The sequence below is a fragment of the Neophocaena asiaeorientalis genome, unplaced genomic scaffold, assembly GCF_003031525.2.
Source record: "Neophocaena asiaeorientalis asiaeorientalis breed wild unplaced genomic scaffold, Neophocaena_asiaeorientalis_V1.1 scaffold129, whole genome shotgun sequence".
NCBI lineage: Eukaryota > Metazoa > Chordata > Mammalia > Artiodactyla > Phocoenidae > Neophocaena > Neophocaena asiaeorientalis.
The window spans coordinates 8807195-8826118 of NW_020172446.1; the positions used below are offsets into that span (position 1 = coordinate 8807195).

At 52.3% G+C, this 18924-nt stretch overlaps 1 protein-coding gene across 1 annotated transcript in view; it reads left to right on the plus strand.

Annotated features, from left to right (window-relative positions):
- Positions 1-7870, plus strand: part of AIPL1 (AIP like 1 HSP90 co-chaperone) — an 8236-nt gene extending 366 nt beyond the window's left edge. Inside the window, exons 2-6 of the mRNA XM_024737181.1 lie at positions 396-575; positions 5280-5468; positions 6466-6642; positions 6769-6910; positions 7668-7870. Of these exons, the coding sequence (XP_024592949.1) occupies positions 396-575; positions 5280-5468; positions 6466-6642; positions 6769-6910; positions 7668-7870 (891 nt within the window). The remainder of the gene's footprint in view (positions 1-395; positions 576-5279; positions 5469-6465; positions 6643-6768; positions 6911-7667) is intronic.
- Positions 7871-18924: the final 11054 nt, after the last annotated feature.

Below are 18924 nucleotides of genomic sequence, written 5' to 3' on the forward strand. Positions count from 1 at the left end.
TGATACTATGCAAATTAAACTTCAGCGTGGAATGCGGGTGGGGCTTTGGGAATTTTCTGAAGTTGCAAATGCTGAGGGAGAAGGAAGGGCCTTCAGGGCTCAGGGTGTTTGTCCGGGGATCTCTGGTGGGCTCCTAGACGGATGACGGATGTGTCTGGGTCTGCGGCCTCAGATCTAGGGCGTGTTTAAGGCAGGACTTCCTGACCTGCAGAGCTGTCGAGAGTGGGATGGGGTCCTTTAGGAGGGAGTCGGGGAGTGCAGGCTGGTGGGAGGGGGATGCTCTAAGGTCTGATTGGGGTTGGGAGAGGACAGCCCAGGGAGTCGGTGATAGGGGATGGCTTCTGCTGGGCCTCGGGAGGTATGTCTAGACCAGGGTCTGCTCACTTGGTGACCAGGTGACCTTTCATTTCCGAACACTGAAATGTGATGATGAGCGGACGGTGATAGATGACAGCAAGCAGGTGGGCCATCCCATGCACATCATCATCGGGAACATGTTCAAGCTGGAGGTCTGGGAGATCCTGCTGACGTCCATGCGGTTCAGCGAGGTGGCCGAGTTCTGGTGTGACACCATCGTGAGTAGGCCCCGCCCATCCGCTTTGCAGGGCTTCTGTGTTTCAGGAAAGTGAGGGTAAAACAAAACTCTGGGGCTTCCCTGGTGGCGCAGTGGTTGAGAGTCCGCCTGCCGATACAGGGGACATGGGTTCGTGCCCCGGCCCGGGAGGATCCCACATGCCGCGGAGCGGCTGGGCCCGTGAACCATGGCCGCTGAGCCTGCGCGTCCGGAGCCTGTGCTCCGCAACGGGAGAGGCCACAACAGTGAGAGGCCCGCGTACCGCAAAAATAATAATAATATAAAAAAACACTGAAAAAAAAAAAAACTCTGGAGAGAGAACCCTGCCCACTCCTTCTCAGCTACGGTAGCGGCGAAGATGGATTCCCCAAAAAGAATAGGTGCTGCTAGAGTGACAGTCGGTGTCAAAGCTGGCTGGTGGGATGTGGGTGCAGGGCCCACCTCACAGCCCTCACTTTTGGGCAGGATTATTGGATCCTGGCGACTTTTGGCCACTGGTCATCTTCTGCCCTTCTCCCCTCTCCTACCAACACTGCAAAATTGTTTTCTCATTTATGGCACCCTTAGCAATCATCCAGACAAGGCATTCTCCTCGGTGGTCCAGATAGAGAGGGCAAAGCTCACTGACCTTTAAACAAACATTTCTTATGGAAACTTTCAAACTTATACAAAAGTCGACAAAAAGGCATAATCAACTTCCAAATACCCATTACCCTATACCAGGCGCCATCACTCCATGGCCAGTCTTGTTTCATCTAAACCCATCCACCTTCCTTCCTCATCCCCTGTGGTTAAAGCACATTCCAGACGCCGTAGCATTTCATCTGTAAATACTGCAATTTGTATCTCTAAAAAGGATATTAAAAAACATGACCTCAATATCCTTATTACATTAAAAAAAAAACCCAATAATTCCTTAATGCCATCTAGTATCCAGTCACTGCTCAAATTTCTCCCATTGTCTCCTCATTCACTCCTGCTGGTTGGTTTGCTCAAATCAGGATCAAAACAAAGTCCATGCACAGAGCTTCGTTAATACATCTCTTAAGTCTCCTTTCGTTTATGGGTTCTCCTCTCTCTTTTTTTTCCTGGACGTGGATTTGTTGAAGAAACTGGGTAACTTGTCTTGAAGTTCCCATGTTCTGATTTTGCTGGTTGCTTTGCCGTGGACTTGTCTAACACGTTCCTCGATCCCCAGTATTTTCTATAAACTGTGTACCTCCACATCTGCTTACCTCTCTTACTGTGATGTTAAGATTGGTTGGTGGGCTCAGGTGTTGACAGCCTGACCCAGCCATTACCAAGCTCCTTCTCTTTTTTTTTTTTTAATTTTATCTTTATTGGAGTATAATTGCTTTACAATGGTGTGTTAGTTTCTGCTTTATAACAAAGTGAGTCAGTTATACATATACATATGTTCCCATATCTCTTCCCTCTTGCGTCTCCCTCCCTCCCATCCTCCCTATCCCACCCCTCTAGGTGGTCACAAAGCACCGAGCTGATCTCCCTGTGCTATGCGGCTGCTTCCCACTAGCTATCTATTTTACGTTTGGTAGTGTATGTATGTCCATGCCACTCTCTCACTTTGTCTCAGCTTACCCTTCCCCCTCCCCATGTCCTCAAGTCCATTCTCTAGTAGGTCTGTGTCTTTATTCCCGTCTTACCCCTAGGTTCTTCATGACCTTTTGTTTTAGATTCCATATATATGTGTTAGCATACGGTATTTGTCTTTCTCTTTCTGACTTCACTCTGTATGACAGACTCTAGGTCCATCCACCTCATTACAAATAGCTCAATTTCGTTCCTTTTTATGGCTGAGTAATATTCCATTGTGTATATGTGCCGCATCTTCTTTATCCATTCATCCAATGATGGACACTTAGGTTGCTTCCATGTCCTGGTGATTGTAAATAGCCAAGCTCCTTCTTGATATCAAGCAATGGATTTACCAGCCATTGGTGGATGCCCAGATCCATTATTTCACCAGGGGCCACTGACATTTTTTTTTTTTTTTTTGCGGTACATGGGCCTCTCACTGCTGTGGCCTCTCCCATTGCGGAGCACAGGCTTCGGACGCGCAGGCTCAGCGGCCATGGCTCACGGGCCCAGCCGCTCCGCGGCATGTGGGATCTTCCCAGACCGGGGCACGAACCCGGGTCCCCTGCATCAGCAGGCGGACTCTCAACCACTGCGCCACCAGGGAAGCCCAGGCTGGTAATTTTTATGCCACGACGATTACTGGTTTTTCCAATAGTCCCCCTCATCTCCCCTCAGCTCACAGCTGCTATGATTGCACATGTACACACACACACACACACACACACACACACACACACACACACACTTCTTTCCAGAGTCATTTACCCATCTATACATCCATGTTTTATCCATCCATCCTTATATCCACACACTTAGGCATCAATTCATCCATCCTTCCCTTCAACCAGAATTATTCATAATCCATTCTTCCATCACTATGCATCCACCCATCATCTATCTGTAGGTCTATCTGAAAACATTCAGTGCACCAGGTTTGGCCTGTGCTAGGTGTTAGAGACTAAACAGGCAAAGTCCCCATCCCTCAAGGAACTTGAATTCTGGGGGAGGAGCAGACACCTAAGCAATTACAATGCAGGGCAGGTAGCATCACGATATACATGAGTGAGGACAGAGTCGTTTAGAGCCACAGGAGGGGAGCAACTAACTGCTTGAGGATCACAGGAGGAATTTTTTCAAGAAGATGACATTGAGCTGGGTATTGAAGGATGAATAGGAGTTCACCAGGCCTAGAAGTGGGAAGAGAGGTAGCATCCAGGCCAGGGAGTGTGAAGAGGCAGGGGCCGTCAGGGGCTCTGGGAGCTTCTGCCCTGAAATGTACTACCACCCCCTCTACCCAGGGAGCACACTGGTCTCTATGAGGAATTTTCTGCTGGTGCCCAGTCTGGTGATGCCAGGGGTTGCAAACTCAAATACCACAAGGGCCAGGGCCCCTGCGTGACTGAAGGTCATCTGCTCCATTCACAGTGGGCAGCTGCTCCTGAGCTCCAACGGGATGGCTGCTGTGTGAAAGGGGCAGGTCTGGTGTGGCTGGATAGTCTGAGTTTTATAGACAAACTAGAGATTTTCATTAGTCCATGAATTCTCTCAGTGCTTAAGTGTTGGCAACTAATTACGTGAAGGATAAAACAAAACGAATCTGGGAGCTGAATGGTGGCCTCCAGGATGCCAGTTTGCAATTTCCAGATAGATAGAGCCCCTCAGACAGAAACAGGCTGTGGCCTTGAAGCCCCAGAGAGGGGCAGTGGTCCCGGGGTCCCCCTGCCCAGTCTCAGCGGAGATGCTGCAGAGGTGGGTGCGGGGCCCTGGAGTTCTGCTCCTTCTTCTGGCCTGTATTCTTCTTCTTGGGATGTCTGCCCACTCCCGGTGGCATCCTACAGTCCACTGTGCCAACCAGCATCCCTAGTTGTGCTAGGGTGGCAGGTGGCTAATGGGACAAGGCCTTGGTCTGAGGTCATGTCCAAGCAGCCTCCCATTCCTGGGGTCAGCAGCTAAGCACTGACTTTCTGGGAGGCAGGGGGCTGCGAGCTGGGGCCGGAGTGCGCCCTCCCCGCAGCAAGCTGTTCCCGGGGGGCCCCTCCCTCCTTCCCTCCAGCTTTAATCTCAACAGGCTTAACTGCCATCTGGTCACCCAGCTCACAGAGAAGCTGAAGGTACTCCGGGCTAATCCTGGCTGGTGGAGGTAGGGAGGGGGTGACCTTCATCCTCTTGCTGGTGACTTGGAGACCAAGCTGAACAATTCCTGCCCCTTCACTTTCCCAGTGGTGTGTCTTTACTAGAGTTGCGGTGCAGGAGCCTGAGATGGGCCATCTCAGGACCCAGCCCCTGAAGAGCGGTTCTCAGAGCTCATCTGTGGGGCATCCCTGCTCACAGATGGGGCAGCTGAGGCCTTGCCTGAGGCCAAGCAGCTGATTTTCCTAGCTTCTTCCACCCTGAGGGTGGCCACCCCAGCTCCTGGTGCTGGGTGAAGCTGTGATGAGCTGGCCCTACATCTGTGCCATCTCATTTATTTAACCCCCACACCAACCTCACTATCAGATAGGTGCAATCCAGGGGATGGAAGCTCAGGGAGCTGCAGTGACCTGGACTCACTGTCAGTCAGCTGCACCATCAGGACACTAACCTGGCCCTCTTGGGCCCAGAGCCCTGCTCCTTCCACAGCTCTCCATGCTCCCGTCCCTGTGGGTCACAGGCTTCACGGACTGAGGGGTCTCCTTGGGAGAGAAAGCCGTTTGAGTCGCGACCAAAAGGGCCAGCAAGAGGCAGCATAGCACTGCGGCTAAAGCATGGTCCCCGGAGCTGGGTTTGAATCCTGACTCTCATTTCCTAGCTGTGTGACCTTAAGCAAATCACTTAACCTCTCTGGGCTCTAGTTCCCACATCTCTAAAATGGGGAGAATAGTAGGGCCTCCCTCGTAGGGTCACCTTAAGGATTAAAGGAGCTAACAGGTGTAGCGTGCTCTCCCTGGCACACAGGTAACCACAGTGATTAGTGGGGGTACGCTGGGGTGACGAGTAGTAACAGCCATGGGGCAGGGGTAGGGAGAGAGCAGAAGTCCTGCTCTGGGGGGCCCCAGAGTGGGACTCTCTGTGGCGCAGCTGGCTCTGAGCAGACAGCCTGATGCCATCCGCCCAATTTTCCTCACAGCACACAGGGGTCTACCCCATCCTGTCCCGGAGCCTGCGGCAGATGGCGGAGGGCAAGGACCCCACTGAGTGGCACGTGCACACGTGTGGGTTGGCCAACATGTTCGCCTACCACACACTGGGCTACGAGGACCTGGATGAGCTGCAGAAGGAGCCGCAGCCACTGATTTTCGTAATAGAGCTGCTGCAGGTGTGACCCTGGGGCATGGGAGGTGGGGTAGGTACTGTCCCAGCATCAAAAAGCAACAGGGGTCAGTGGGCATCAAGGGGAGCCCAGCCCCACGGGTCACTGGACATCACCCAGTTCCTCTTCAGAGAACGATAAAGGGTTCATACACCACAAGGGAACTGGAATCAGACCCCTCCCGCCCAAAAACCGGTACTTTGCCTTTTCCAAGGGAAAAACCCTTTTGGGACTAATTTTTAAAAATGTTATTTTCTTCTTTCTTTCTATTGGTTATCTACTTCCATTTTTTCCCAGAAGTCTAGAATTACATCCTCAGCCCCAGTCCCTATGGTTTGTGGGTTCCGATCTCATTCTCCAATAGTGGGAGAGGCTGCATGGAACCATCCACAGTCTCTCCCCCAGACCCCAGAATGATTGATGGCCCTTGTCTGTGGGGTGGTGGGAGAGGCTCAAACCAGGGCAGGACTCAGCTAATGGCCAAGGCTGAGGCTCAGCCTGAGGGTTACATGGGTGAGTGCAAATAAATAAGAACTGTGTCACCAAGGGGTCTGCTTGAACAGCTGTGCGGCTTGTGCACTGCAAGAGGGCATCCCCTCTAAGGTGCTCATTAGAGACGTTATATATTTGTGCTTTTATAATAATATTTTTCCAACAGATGGCAATAAAGTGTTCTGTTCTAATGAAACGAGTATCATGGCAATTTTCTGAATATTAGAAGTAAAGTGTGTTGACAAAGGAGTACCTTTTCTTAATTTGCACAAAGGCTCTGATCTAGGGTAAGGCCCTGGGTGGGGGGCTTGTTGCTTCCTTCCCCTGTTTGTATGTGTTTGGCCAGCAAGCATGATTCTGCCCGCAATCTTCACTGTGGAAAATGAAGAGCTGATTTCAGCAAGATGTGCTGGGTCCACTTTCTCTGGTCCCCTGCAAGGGAAAGGGACTGCCCTGCTGGGCTTCGAGCACTCGGGGTCCCTGCCTTACTGACCTGCAGCTCTTGGGGCAGGTGGAGGCCCCCAGTGAGTACCAGAGGGAGACCTGGAACCTGAGTAAAGATGAGAAGATGCAGGCGGTGCCCATTCTCCATGGAGAAGGAAACCGGCTCTTCAAGCTGGGCCGCTACGAGGAGGCTTCTACCAAGTACCAGGAAGCCATCGTCTGCCTGAGGAACCTGCAGGTCAAGGTGGGAGGCTGCCCGCCAGGGGGTTGGGAAGTGGGGCGCATGTGGGGGGAGCAGCCCTGCACTGGCCCTGGCCGCGGGGGAGAGGGGTGGGGGCAGGGCAGCAGCAGCCCTTTCTTCATCGGGCAGGAGAAACCCTGGGAGGTGCAGTGGCTGAAGCTGGAGAAGATGATCAACACCCTGATCCTGAACTACTGCCAGTGTCTGCTGAAGAAGGAGGAATACTATGAGGTGCTGGCGCACACCAGTGACATCCTCCGGCACCACCCAGGTGGGCGGCGGGAAGCGGGTCCGGGGTTGGGGGGGGGAGGGTGTCCAATCCTGCCCAGGGGCCCAGAGTCACGTGCACAGACCTCGGGTGGCCTCTTCTGACCCTGTCAGGGCGTCAAAACTCGCCTCCACGCAGCAGGGTTTTCCCAAGCCTATAACGATATCACAGATGATGGATGAGCTGTGCTTATTGTGGGAGGCATTTTATTTTAAGGTGCATTGGGGCAAAATATGAGCAGCTCACCAAACCTGTGTGGAGCAGTAAACGGGTTTTAAAAACGGGGGCAATCAATACAGAGAACAATATTAAGTACATTCTAGGATCCGTGATGCGCGGATATGGCGATACTTGTGAAGACGATGTTTGAGGAACGTTACAAGATCACTTACTCTGCGTCACACGCTAAATTCTCTGCATTTATCATTTCAATTAATCCTTATAGTGACCATAAGGGACAGGTGCAGTGATTGGGTCTGGAGCTTGCACCATTTGGGGCTCTTCTGTAAGAAAAGAATAGAAAGTTGTGAATGTAAATTAAGTTGCAGGGCCTTGGAAGGGTCCGCGGAAGGGCGGGAAGTAGGTACTGCGATTATTATCGTCCGTACTTTATAGTGGAGGAGATGGGCTCTGGAGGTACAGAGAGGTTAAGACTCAGGGTCAAGGTTAAGGGTTGTGTAAGCTGCTCAAGCCCCGCCGGGCGCGGGGTCGGTGCTGCCTCTGGGTCTGGGTGGCGGGTCCAGCTGGGTCTTCCCCGCAGGCATCGCGAAGGCCTACTACGTGCGGGCCCGGGCTCACGCCGAGGTGTGGAATGAGGCAGAGGCCAAGGCTGACCTGGAGAAAGTGCTGGAGCTGGAGCCGTCCATGCGGAAGGTGGTGCGCAGGGAGCTGAGTCTGCTGGAGAACCGTCTGGAGGAGAAACGCGAGGAGGAGCGGCTGCGCTGCAGGAACATGCTGCGCTAGTGCGCAGGCGCCAGACCTCCCGCCTCCGGCCCCCGCCTCCATTGGCCCCGCCCCCAACCCTCCCCAGCCCGCCGCCACTTCGCCGCACACTGACCCTTCCGCCCCAGCCGGACACCAGTGTCACTTTTTAAACTTTTAATTTTAAAAGTCAAGATAATGCATGTGTCGACTGAAAAAGTAATGTACAACCTAGAGGTTGAGAATTATGTTTTATTCAGCGGACTTTCTGAGGACTCCCGCCCCAGAAGACAGCCCCTCAGATAGCCCTGAGGGACTGCTCCGAAGAGGTAAGGGAGGAGCCAGGATGTACAGGAGTTTTTGCAACAAAGACCAGATAGTTGGAACTTCAAAAGATTACCATAATGAAAGAAAATCAGACATTTCAAGTTAATGAGTTTAGCACTTTTCTCGGTACGGGAAGATGCGAGAGTCTGGGCTCCTTGAAAACATTCCTTTGAGATACACCTTAATTATTATATGTAGACTCAGCATCCTGCTTTTCTCCATCCTGAATCCTCTCAGGGTGCACATTGTGGGTGGCTGCAACATCCTTTGTTTACTAACGTGGCAAGCAACATTTTTAATTGATACATGCCAGGGTTAACAAAAAAAAAAAAACCCCAAAACCCCAAAGGGCTTATGGATAAAAATTAAGTTTCCTGCCCTATCTCTCCCATCCCTTAGCCTAGAGCTAGCAGTTTTTTGGGGTTTTTTTTTGTGGTACGCAGGCCTCTCACCGCCGCGGCCTCTTCCGCTGCGGAGCACAGGCTCCCAACGCGCAGGCTCAGCGGCCATGGTTCACGGGCCCAGCCGCTCCGCGGCATGTGGGATCTTTCCGGACCGGGGCACGAACCCGTGTCCCCTGCATCGGCAGGCGGACTCTGCTTTTTACCCCACGTCAATGAAAAGTGAGAATTGAATGCTTTGATGCTTTCTGATCCCTTCCTTCCCTCCCCTTCTCCTAATTTCTGATAGTTACATTGCTGGTTCTTTGCTTGGTTATTTTTGTAACTTGGTATTTATTCTTCACCTAGAACTCTCTGCTGGGCCGCAGGGACTCTCTTTTGTGTAGGATGAGGGTGGCAGCACTGGGGCCTCCCCTCTCATCTCCCACTTCTTCCTCCCTAACCGGTTTGATGTACCTTTACTCTCCCATCATCCTGGCTGTTAAGGTCTGTGTTCTGTCTGTCACCAAAATGAAGTCTTCTATGCTTTGTTCATCGGTTGACTCTAAAATCTGAAAAAATCAGTAGACATCATTTACCTGAATATGGCCGTGTAGTATGATTGCAATTTTCTGTGGTTCCAAATTCATGACCCCTGGACCACCAGAACGAGGATGTTCCTGGCGACTGGAGTGGCAGCATCTATTTTAACATGGGATTTCCCCCCGCCACTTCTTCTTCCCTTTTGTGGCACTAGGAGATTTGAGGTTTAAGTCCTCCGACCGGGGAGGAAAGAGGGTTAATTTTTGGTTGAATTAGGCTCGGTGTCTGATGGGCTGCCAGGTATACTGTCAGAGAACCAGGTGGAGATTTTAAAGGAAGTCCAAGGAAGGGGTCATTATGACCTGCAGAAGACGGAAGGGAGGAATGTCCTGAGGCCGGAAAGAAGGCTCTGAGCTAGAGAAGGAGCAGGGTGGAGGCTGTGGGATGAGAGTGGAGGGGACCTTCACCTGCTCCCGGCTGCCCTGAAAAAAGGCCTGGGTGGTGTCTGGACAGGCAGAGTCTCAGGGGCAGCTCAGAATCAGATGAAGAGCCCGGCAAATGGCATTATTTGAGGACAGGAACTGTGGTCTGCAAGCTTCCCAGCCTCCACTGCCCTGTCCATGTTGTGTGTGCAGCATCCCCACTACTTCCCCTTTTCCTGGGGACAGTGAATATCTCACTTCATTTGTGGTCCCCACAGCGGAATTGATGCCTGACTGTATCCCAGGACCCTGTGTGGTCCTGTCCAGTGCATCCTGGGTGGAAGGCTCCCCTCCTGATGCCCCAGGACATTTGCAAACCCAAGAACAAAGAGGGGTAGGGGCCAGGACCCCCGTGAAGTGTGGTGGGAGACACCCTGGCATTAGTAGTTGAGGTGTTGAACTCAAACAACTGGAGACCCCCCAGCCCCCCCAAACTGCAGCAGCCATTTCTATTACAAAAGCCCTGGGAATTCTTTCTCACATGGCATCCAGTGGATTAAAATCAAGCCACATTTTGGTTCATGACTTTCTAGGCCAGCTTTCCCCCAGCCTCATCTGCACCCAGCATTTCTAATTGCCTGTCTTTTCCTTTTAAAAGGGGGACACAAATCATAATTTGCCTTTGACATACCCTCAGCTTCTTAATCGTGGTTTTTGCACGGTCTCTCTTTGCTTTCCTGGTCCAGCTCTCTTGGTCTTCTCAGTGGACTCCCTCCTGCTAATTTTTGCCTTGTCAAGCACGCTTGTTGTGTGCTTTCTCTTGTGTGAATTCGTGTGTGCGTGTGCGTGAGAGAGAGAGAGAGAGAGAGAGAGAGAGAGAGAGAGAGAGAGAGAGAGAGCAGGGACACACCATCCTCTTGTTACTGTCATCCCAAGGCAGCGAGTGGGACAACATCACCACTTTTCAGAATTCACGGCATCTCATACTTCATCTCACTAGTGCCTGGGGAGGTGGAATGCAGAGATGGGGAGAGCTGACTCCGGGCCCCATAGCAGGCAGCCTCTCCAGCCAGGCCTCTGGTCCTTGCACTGGCTTCCTTGTGTCTCCAAGGAGGTCTTGGCTGGCCATGTCTAGGCCGGTGCATGCAGGAAGTAGCAGGGGCAACTCGTGAGCGTCCCTTTTGACTGTTTCCAAGGGATCTAGCTGGAAGCCTTTGTTTCTGAGCGGCCAGCAGGGGGCAGCAGAGAACAAGCAGATTGTAGTTCCCGGTCCAGGAGCTGGACTTGGCCGGAAAAGCTTGGGGCTCTGGAGGTGGCGGCTCTCCAGGGGCCCTGACCGCCCCCACTCCTACAGGGTCAGGCTGACTGGCAACAGGGGGGGAGGTGTTTAGAGCCATGGAATCAGCATGCCAGCCGACTAGGGCCTCAGTCTCATCCCCTTGTACAGATGGGGAAACTGAGGCTCAGAGAAGGCCAGTAACTTTCTAGATGCCACTCCAAAGGTGGGGTGGACGGGTATTAGCATCCAGGTTTCTAGGATTCTGGGCTGGGCCTTTTTGTTCTACATTGTGTTGCCTCCCTCACCAGACAGTCCATACAGGGGTATGATGTTTTTTTAAAAAACGAAAGGAGAAAAATATGAAACTTCTATTAGAGAGCAACCCAGAGCATGTCTATAGGCTTATTTGGGGAGCAGTTGGAGGGGTAAATGTGAGCGGGGCTTGTGTGGGCCTCACAGCCCGTTACTGGACGAGTTCTTGTGCCCGACACACAGGGAGGCCAAACAAACCGAAACGTTGGAGTTTGGAGCAGAGAAAGATTTATTGCAGAGCCATGGAAGGAGTCAGGTACTCAGGCTCCCCAAAAACCCTGAACTCCCCAAAGGGTTTCAGCAAAGCATTTTTAAAGGCAAGGTGACGTAGGGGTGTTGTTGCCTGCTGCAAACTTCTCACTCTGTTGTTCCAGCTGCCTCCTTAGGTCAGGTTCCCATGTTCCTGTAAACCTCCAGCAATATGAGTGTTATTCTCTGTTCTGCAGCTCTTTATCTCTATATGAATGGAAAAGTGTTATACCCTTAAGGGTCAGAGCCTTGAGAATGGGCTGTCCTGTATATTTCAGGCTATAGGCAACATTCTTAGCTGGAAGCAAAAGCCATAGAACACAAAGGTTAAAGTGAAAGAAGCATCTAGTACCAATTGTTCTTCCCTATGACTCCCTCTCTGGCCTGCACCCTCTGAGAATCATTACTGCTTAACCAAGGCATTTGTTCCCATGTCTGAGTCACCCTCCTGACCTCTGTCTAGTGGGGTTTATATGACGCAACACCAGAGAGTGATTTGGGAGGGTGGCAGGGGGCTGGGGACCAGGCAGAGGGACCCCCTTGGGTACTGTGCAGGTGCATTAGGCTTCTAGTGTTGCTGTAGCTAATTACCACAAACTTAATGGCTTAAAACAGCACAAATTTATTCCATTACAATTCTGGAGGTCAGAAGTCCCCAAATGGGTCACTAGGCTGGTTTTCTTTTTGGAGGCTCCAGGAGAGAATCTGTTTCCTTACTTATTCCAGCTTCTAGAAGCCCTTGCATGCCTTGGCTTGTGGCCCCATCCTCTGTCTCCAAAGCCAGCGGAGCAGCATCTTCCACTGCGTCTGTGTTCCTCTCCTTCCGTCATCACATCCCCTCTGTGGTCACCCCCTTGCCTCCCTCTTATAAGCACCCTTGTGGATACATTGGGCCCACCTGGATAATGCAAGATGATCTCCCCATCTCCAGACCCTTAAGCACACGTGCAAAGTCCCTGCTACCACGAAGGTAACCTATTCACAGGTTCTGGAGATTAGAATGTGGGCACCTTTGGGGGCCATTATAGAGCCTACCGCAGCCAGCTGGTTTCTTTTTGTCCCCAGATCTGTTCTCTGGCCTGCTCTGTCCCCTGAGAGGCTCAACCTGCTGATGTGTCCCAGCTCCCTGGCCCTCCAGCCTCCAGTTGGGTTTGGCCAACAGGAGGTACCAGCAGGAGATCTGTGTGGGAGGAGAGTAAGGCTGGGTCTCTGTTTCTCCCACTCCCTTCTTGCTGGGCTGTGGTTTTGCCGTGTCTATGCTCTTTGTTCTGTGGTCACAGTTGGGGTCAGGGAGCCCTTCTAGGCCACAGCTCTCACTGCTCCCCAGATCAGCAGCCCCTCCCCTGGTCCTTCAGCCCCAGCCATCCCCTAAGGTGCCCCTCATTCTTTGCTGGTTCCCCCAACCCCACCTGCACCTTCATTCAGCTCTCTGCAGTGGCACCTTCAACTGGGCCCCCTGTTCTCTGCCAGGATGCTGCTGAACAGACATCAAGTCTCCTCCAGACTGGGAGGAGAGAAGGAAAGCTGAGAGGTAGAGAAGCATGTGCAGTCACCCAGCTAGTCAGGGGCAGGGGCGGAATTTGAATTCCGACCCAGATGAATGGGGACTAGAGTCAGCATTTTCCTGCCCCACTGGGCAGGGCCCCCTCTCAGGAGGTGAGGACCCCTTCAGGACCCTCGCCATGAGAGGGGCTCAGCTAGAAGGGGCATCTAAGGGTTTGGTGCATGTCCCGAAGTTGATGGCATGGCAGAGGGCTATAACGCGTGCCCAGTTACTGCTTGTCACAGGCCAAACCACCTCCTCGTCCATGAGACATGGCCAGGCAACCTCAGTCAGATGCATTTAGCCAACAGTTCAACCTTCCATAGCGCGGGCTCTGCTGGAGGCTTGGCGTGAGCCCGGGGACGAATCAGCGCCCCCTTTTCCCTTGCTTCACGTTGGGCAGTGCAGGTGCCACTTGGCAGACGAGCCTCAGCTCTGGGGAGGATGCTGCTTGCCCGGGTCACACAGCTGGACTCAGTAAGTGGCAGTGGTGAGGATAACCCAAGCTAAAGAGCGGGGCTGGCATTTCTTTTAATTTCCTGCAAGGCTATTGCTCCTAGGGGGTCCAGGCAGCAGGTGAGAGTAGAGAGAGCTGGGGAGTGAGGGGCCACCTGGGCCTTCCCTGGCTCCTGATTTCCCCTGAATAATAGATGCTTCATGGAAAGTGCTGGAGCCCTGGCTTCCCCGCGACCACCGTCTGCGTGATGACGGCCAGGCAGCCCAGGTTTGAGTCCTCGGATAGCCACCCTCTGGTTGCCTGCTTTGCCCTCCTCCTCCCTGGGTTTCCCATGTCTTGTACCAGAGACTCTGTCTTGAACTTCACCTTGATTGATCGGCCTGTGAATGAGGGACCACCGTGGCGGCCTCCAAGTACCTGCTGTTTTGGGGAGGCTGCGCCCCCCGCACAGCCTTCTCCCCCATCCCTCCCCTCTCAGGGCTTTCAAGGACAGGTTAGGTATGGCCCCGTGCTTCTGTACGGCTCCATTGCTTCAGGTATTCTCATTAGTGTGAGAATCCGACGAACGAAGAATCTCGCCTTTCCTCCTGCCTCCAATAAAAATATCATTTGAAGATGTAATGGAGCATTTGTCTCTCCTCAGCAGTCTTGAGGCTGGAAGCTTTTACTGAGTGTGACAGTCTCTGGAGGGCAGAGAATTTCTTCCGCTTTGTTCTCTGCCACGTCCCCAGTAGCTAGAATAAGGCCTGCCCCATACCACGGGTTCAGAAATACCTGCTGGTCATGACCCAACATGGTCCATTTCTTTATGAAAAACACGTCTTGATTCCTACATGTGTGAAGACCCTCAGAAAGTATCTAACAGCGTATTTTGCAGATGGAGAAACTGAGGGCCAGAGATGAGAAGGGACACGTCCAAAGTCACAACAGTGAGTTTATGACAGATCCAGGGCTGGAATGAAATGTGTGGCCAGCATTTTCTCCACCCGTCCACTTACAATTTGTGGCTCTATTTGCATGCCAACATTTTCCTTCTGTGTCACCAATTTTTTTTTTTCTCTTTGGTGGCATGATGGGATCCCCCCCCCCCCCCCCACCCCTTTTTAAACCTCCACCCATGCTCTGTTCTTCTGAATGTCTTACGAGGCCCCTGGTTTGCCTGCCTCCTGGCTGACAGGCTCAGCTATCCCAGCCCCCAGCTGGGGCTGCCCGTGGGTCTCACCTCCCCAGCCTGCATTAGGAAGGAAGGACGGAGACCTACGTTGTGCAGAGCTGGTTGCCCAGGGCGGGCTGCGACCACAACCAGACTGCCAGCTCCTTGATGAGTCAGGAGAGAGACACCCAGAGACAGAGGCAGAGGGATCTCTCTCCAGGTGGTTACAGGTAAGCAGTATAACTGGGGACCAGTTGGCAGCCTGTTGCCCCCCTTGTGGCCTGAGAAGTAGGGAAGCAAGTTGGTGAGGGAGAGAGGCATGAGACAGATGTATAGAGAGGAGAGAGAGGGGGAGAAGAGAAGAGTAGGAAGATAAGAGGGAGAGGAAGAGGGAGAAAAAAGGAGGAAGAAGAGAGAATTTTGAAGATCTGATTCCCCGTGTGCAACACCCATGTACCCTACTAATAAGTCAGACCTTCTGCAGAAGCTGTCAAAACGCCTTACCTAGACCCTCCTAAAGGAAGAGTTGGATGGGATCAGCCGGCAGACAAATGCCCAGTTCACTGAGGTCTGCTGCAGAATGACCTTGAGTCTGAGGCACAGGCAGGAAGGGGTGAGAGTAGCTCTGTCCAGTAGGAAGCTAGTACAGGTCACGAAGGTAGCTTAGGATTTTCTAGTAGCCATCTTAAAAAAAATAAAGAAGGGAATAGGTGGCATTAATTTTAACCCAGTCTGTCAAGAATGTTATCATGTTACCATTCATGAGACACTTTGCCCTCTGATTCTCGCACTAAGTCCAGCACATCCCGGTTCAGACCAGCTGAACTCCAGGTGCTCAGTCGTCACAGGGCATAGTGGCTACTGTATTGACAGTGAATACACACCCGCTCCTGTTCTGACCCTGGACACCGTAAATTCATTTTACCCAACAGTATATTCTCCCCTGTGTTCTCTCACTGCCACAGTGCACAGCCCAGGGCCTTCATCTAGAGGCGTGTTCCGGGAGGTTTTGGCCGGGGGCACCGATGGGAGTTCCGGTGGGGGCTGGGAGGGCTCTACGACAGGCTGAGGGGCTACCATCTACAGTTGTGCAGGTTGTGCATTGCACAATTCCAGGGGGCCCCTGTTTTCCTCACTGTCATCTTGGCTGTGTGCAGTTATTGGAGATCCCCAGTAGATGGCAGGAAAATGTCTTAAGGAAAGTGTAGCTTTTCTTAATCTGCACGGTTGCCTTCTTGGCTAGGGCCAGGCTGCATGTTTCAGCTAAGTTGGCCTGTGAATGTTCGTTTCTGAGGGCAGGGCCTGAGCATGTCTCCAGCTGGTACTATGGGCAGTAGCAGTTGGCCAGAGCCAGGCTAGGAGGGGCAGCCGATGCCTGGGTCTCTGAGCTTTCTTCTCCATCGAGCACAGTCTCGTCCTTGAAGGGTGTGGTGTGTGTGGGGTGCATAGCCAGGGCTGGGATTGGTGGTTAAGACAGGAGGAGGGGTGGTGGCCTCTGAGTTGATCGCCTCTGCAGACTGGCTCCTATTAGATCATTCAAGGCATCCCCACCCCCCACCCCCCGCAGGAAGCTCTGGAAGGATTTCCAACCTCCATGCCCCAGATCCGAGTCTGTCTTGCTGGGGTTCTGATCTGAGGGTTAAGGGTGAGTCTCATTTTCCCGCCGCTCTGCGGGCGTCTTGCTCTATCTCAGGACTCACGCGCGGCCCCCGCCTCTTGTACAGTGTGTGAGCCGACATCGATTTTCTCCAGGTCTCCCTGTGGCGCCGGAGAACCTCTCTGTCTTTTCCGATCTGTCCCCACCTCTGCTCCCTGCACTCCGCCCCAGAAGCTGATCTGTATGGTCATGGCTCCCTCTGGCTTCAGTTGGGTTCTTGGCAACTTCTTCTCCAGAGGAGAGTGAGGTCAGGGTTTTGTTTCCTCTGCTTTCTGCGGGGATCTCCTGGCCTGGCTGATTAAAGGTCACACCTTCTTCAGGGCAGCCCTCTGCACCCATCCCCCACTGTATTAGTCACCCACGGCTGCTGTAGGAAATCGCCACACATTTGGTGGCTTAAAACAACACAAATCGTACAGTTCTCGAGGTCAGAAGTCTGAAATGAGTCTCAGGGAACTAAAGGCAAGGTGTCAGCAGGGTTGTGTTCCTTCCGGAAGCTCTGGGGGCAGAATTCCTTCCGTCTTCCGGCTTCTCCGCCTGCCTGCCTTCCTTGGCTTGTGGCTCCACAGACCTCCACCCCTGCTTCCGTCATCACATCTTCTCCAGTTCTCTTCTCTCTCTTATAAAGACCTTTGTGAGTACACTGGGCCCACGCCAATCACTCTGGATCATCTCCCCACCTCAAGATCACATTTGCAAAGTCCCCTTTTTCCGTGTAGGGTAACTCATTCCCAGGCTTTGGGATTTATTAGGACCTGGACATCTTTGGGGGACTGTTATTCTGCTGACCATACTTTATGTCAGAGTTCTGGTTACCACAACCTCCCCTGCTTCCTAGAGTACTAATGGGGCATGGCTCTTCCTGGTCTGGGGCACTGCACTGTTACACGTGGTTTCATTGTATCCTGCCCTCGCTTTTATAAAGTCCCCTTTCAAAACTTTCCTCAAATTGACCAAAGCGACGGTGCTATTGGACCCCTGCTATTCAGATTCCTGCTAAAGCTTGGCTGTTACACCTACCCAGTTAATGTAGTCTTTCCAACAATCTTTGAGGTGGATTTTTCACTCTCCCCCTTCCTCCCCAAAGGCCCATTTTATCTTTGAGGAATTTGGGGGCTGGAGGGGGGTTATGTAACTTGTCCAAGGTTGCATGGGTAGGTTACGGCAGAGCTGGGATTTGAACCGGAACTAACTCCGACCCCAGAGCAGAGCTCTCCCTCCTGCTGTCACTGACTCTTATAGCCTGGACCGGAATTTTTCCATCCATTAGGCATTCACTCTCTGACTGCTGACATGGTAGTGATTTTCATAAAATACAAGTGACTGTTCCTCGGTGGTCCTCTTGGCTGTCCCCTTGCATTGGAACATTGGGACATTGCTGCTATCACTTTGGTTGTCCAAGTAAAGCGGACCATGACTACTGTCCACTTGCCGTAATGATTCCCTGGGGTCCTTCAGAGATCATCTCGGTGACACCCGTCCCGCTATCTCCAGGGCCACATCAGAGGTCAGCATAGAATGACGGTTAAGAGCAAGGGCTCTGGAATCGGACAGGCTTGGATTCCTAACCCGGTGTGACCATTTACCAGCTGTGTGATGTTGTGCAAGTTACTTAACCTCTCTGAGCCGTAGTTTCCTCACTTGTACAATGGAGGTTATGATTGTGGCTACCTTATACGGTAGTTGGGAGGCCTGAATTTGTTAATGCGCATTCTGAATTACTTAGAAATGTACTCGTTGGCCATGACAGTGAGTGACCATGTCGGCTGCTTTTATTATTACGATCACTGCATGCTGTCACCTCAGGGTCACCCCTACACGCACTGCAGCCCCACCCTAGCAGTCCCAGCCTTACGTTTGCCTTCAGAAAGCCCTTTGTCCAGGTGCCTCTGTATTTTGGCAGGACCCCCACTGCCTGGCTCTAGGTGAGAGTGAATTTTCACAGCCATCCTATAGCCCTGACAGCTCCTGCCAGTGTGGTAATGAGGGATACCCGGCCTCGGGGAGACTGCTGCATGTTTTGTGCCAATGTGAATGGTGCAGCCTTTCACGGACATCCCTTTTTTGTAATAAATATTGCAGACGGCCAACACTGAATCTTCAGTTCTTTCACAGCTACTTTTCAGGGCCCCTTTGGGGAATTCTTCGGAAGAAGAGTGACACCAGTCTCAAAACTTTGTATTCATCCTGCTGACTGCTGTGCGTGTACCTCTTAGAAATGCCTTTTCCTTTCCTGGGACTTTGCATCTCTGGCTGGCCCCTCACGGCTGCCCTGTCAGCTCCTGGGGCTGGCATCAGAAGGCCTCATCTCCATCCGGGGCTTGTAAATGGCCCTGAGTTCAGATCTGAGGAAGGAACATGAAAAACATTCTTTGGCCTACCGGGAGGGGAAGCTTGGCAATGGGGTAGCAGCAGCAGAGAGGCTTCCTCTGATTCAGTGAAGCCATCAGCTGTCTCTCCAAATGCTCCTTCCCCTCTGTGCCTTGTTTTGGTTAATTTAAGAACAGCTGCCCTCAGTGGGAACCAATTTCTGGCGGTGTGCAGAAGCCAGCTTCCCAGGAAGGCTGCTGGCATGGGATCGGCAGGGTAGCTGGGGATTTAGAGCCAGGGATCATCAGAGTGTGCCACTTAACTGCTTTCTTCCCTTCGTGAGGAGCCCCCATCCTTCAGGATGAGTAACTTGGTTATTCCTGGGGAGAGTTAGAAGCAGCTTGAGAGCCTAGAACTATGATAGAAGGAGTCTTGTGACAGACCAGATGGGTGGTCACCAAAGC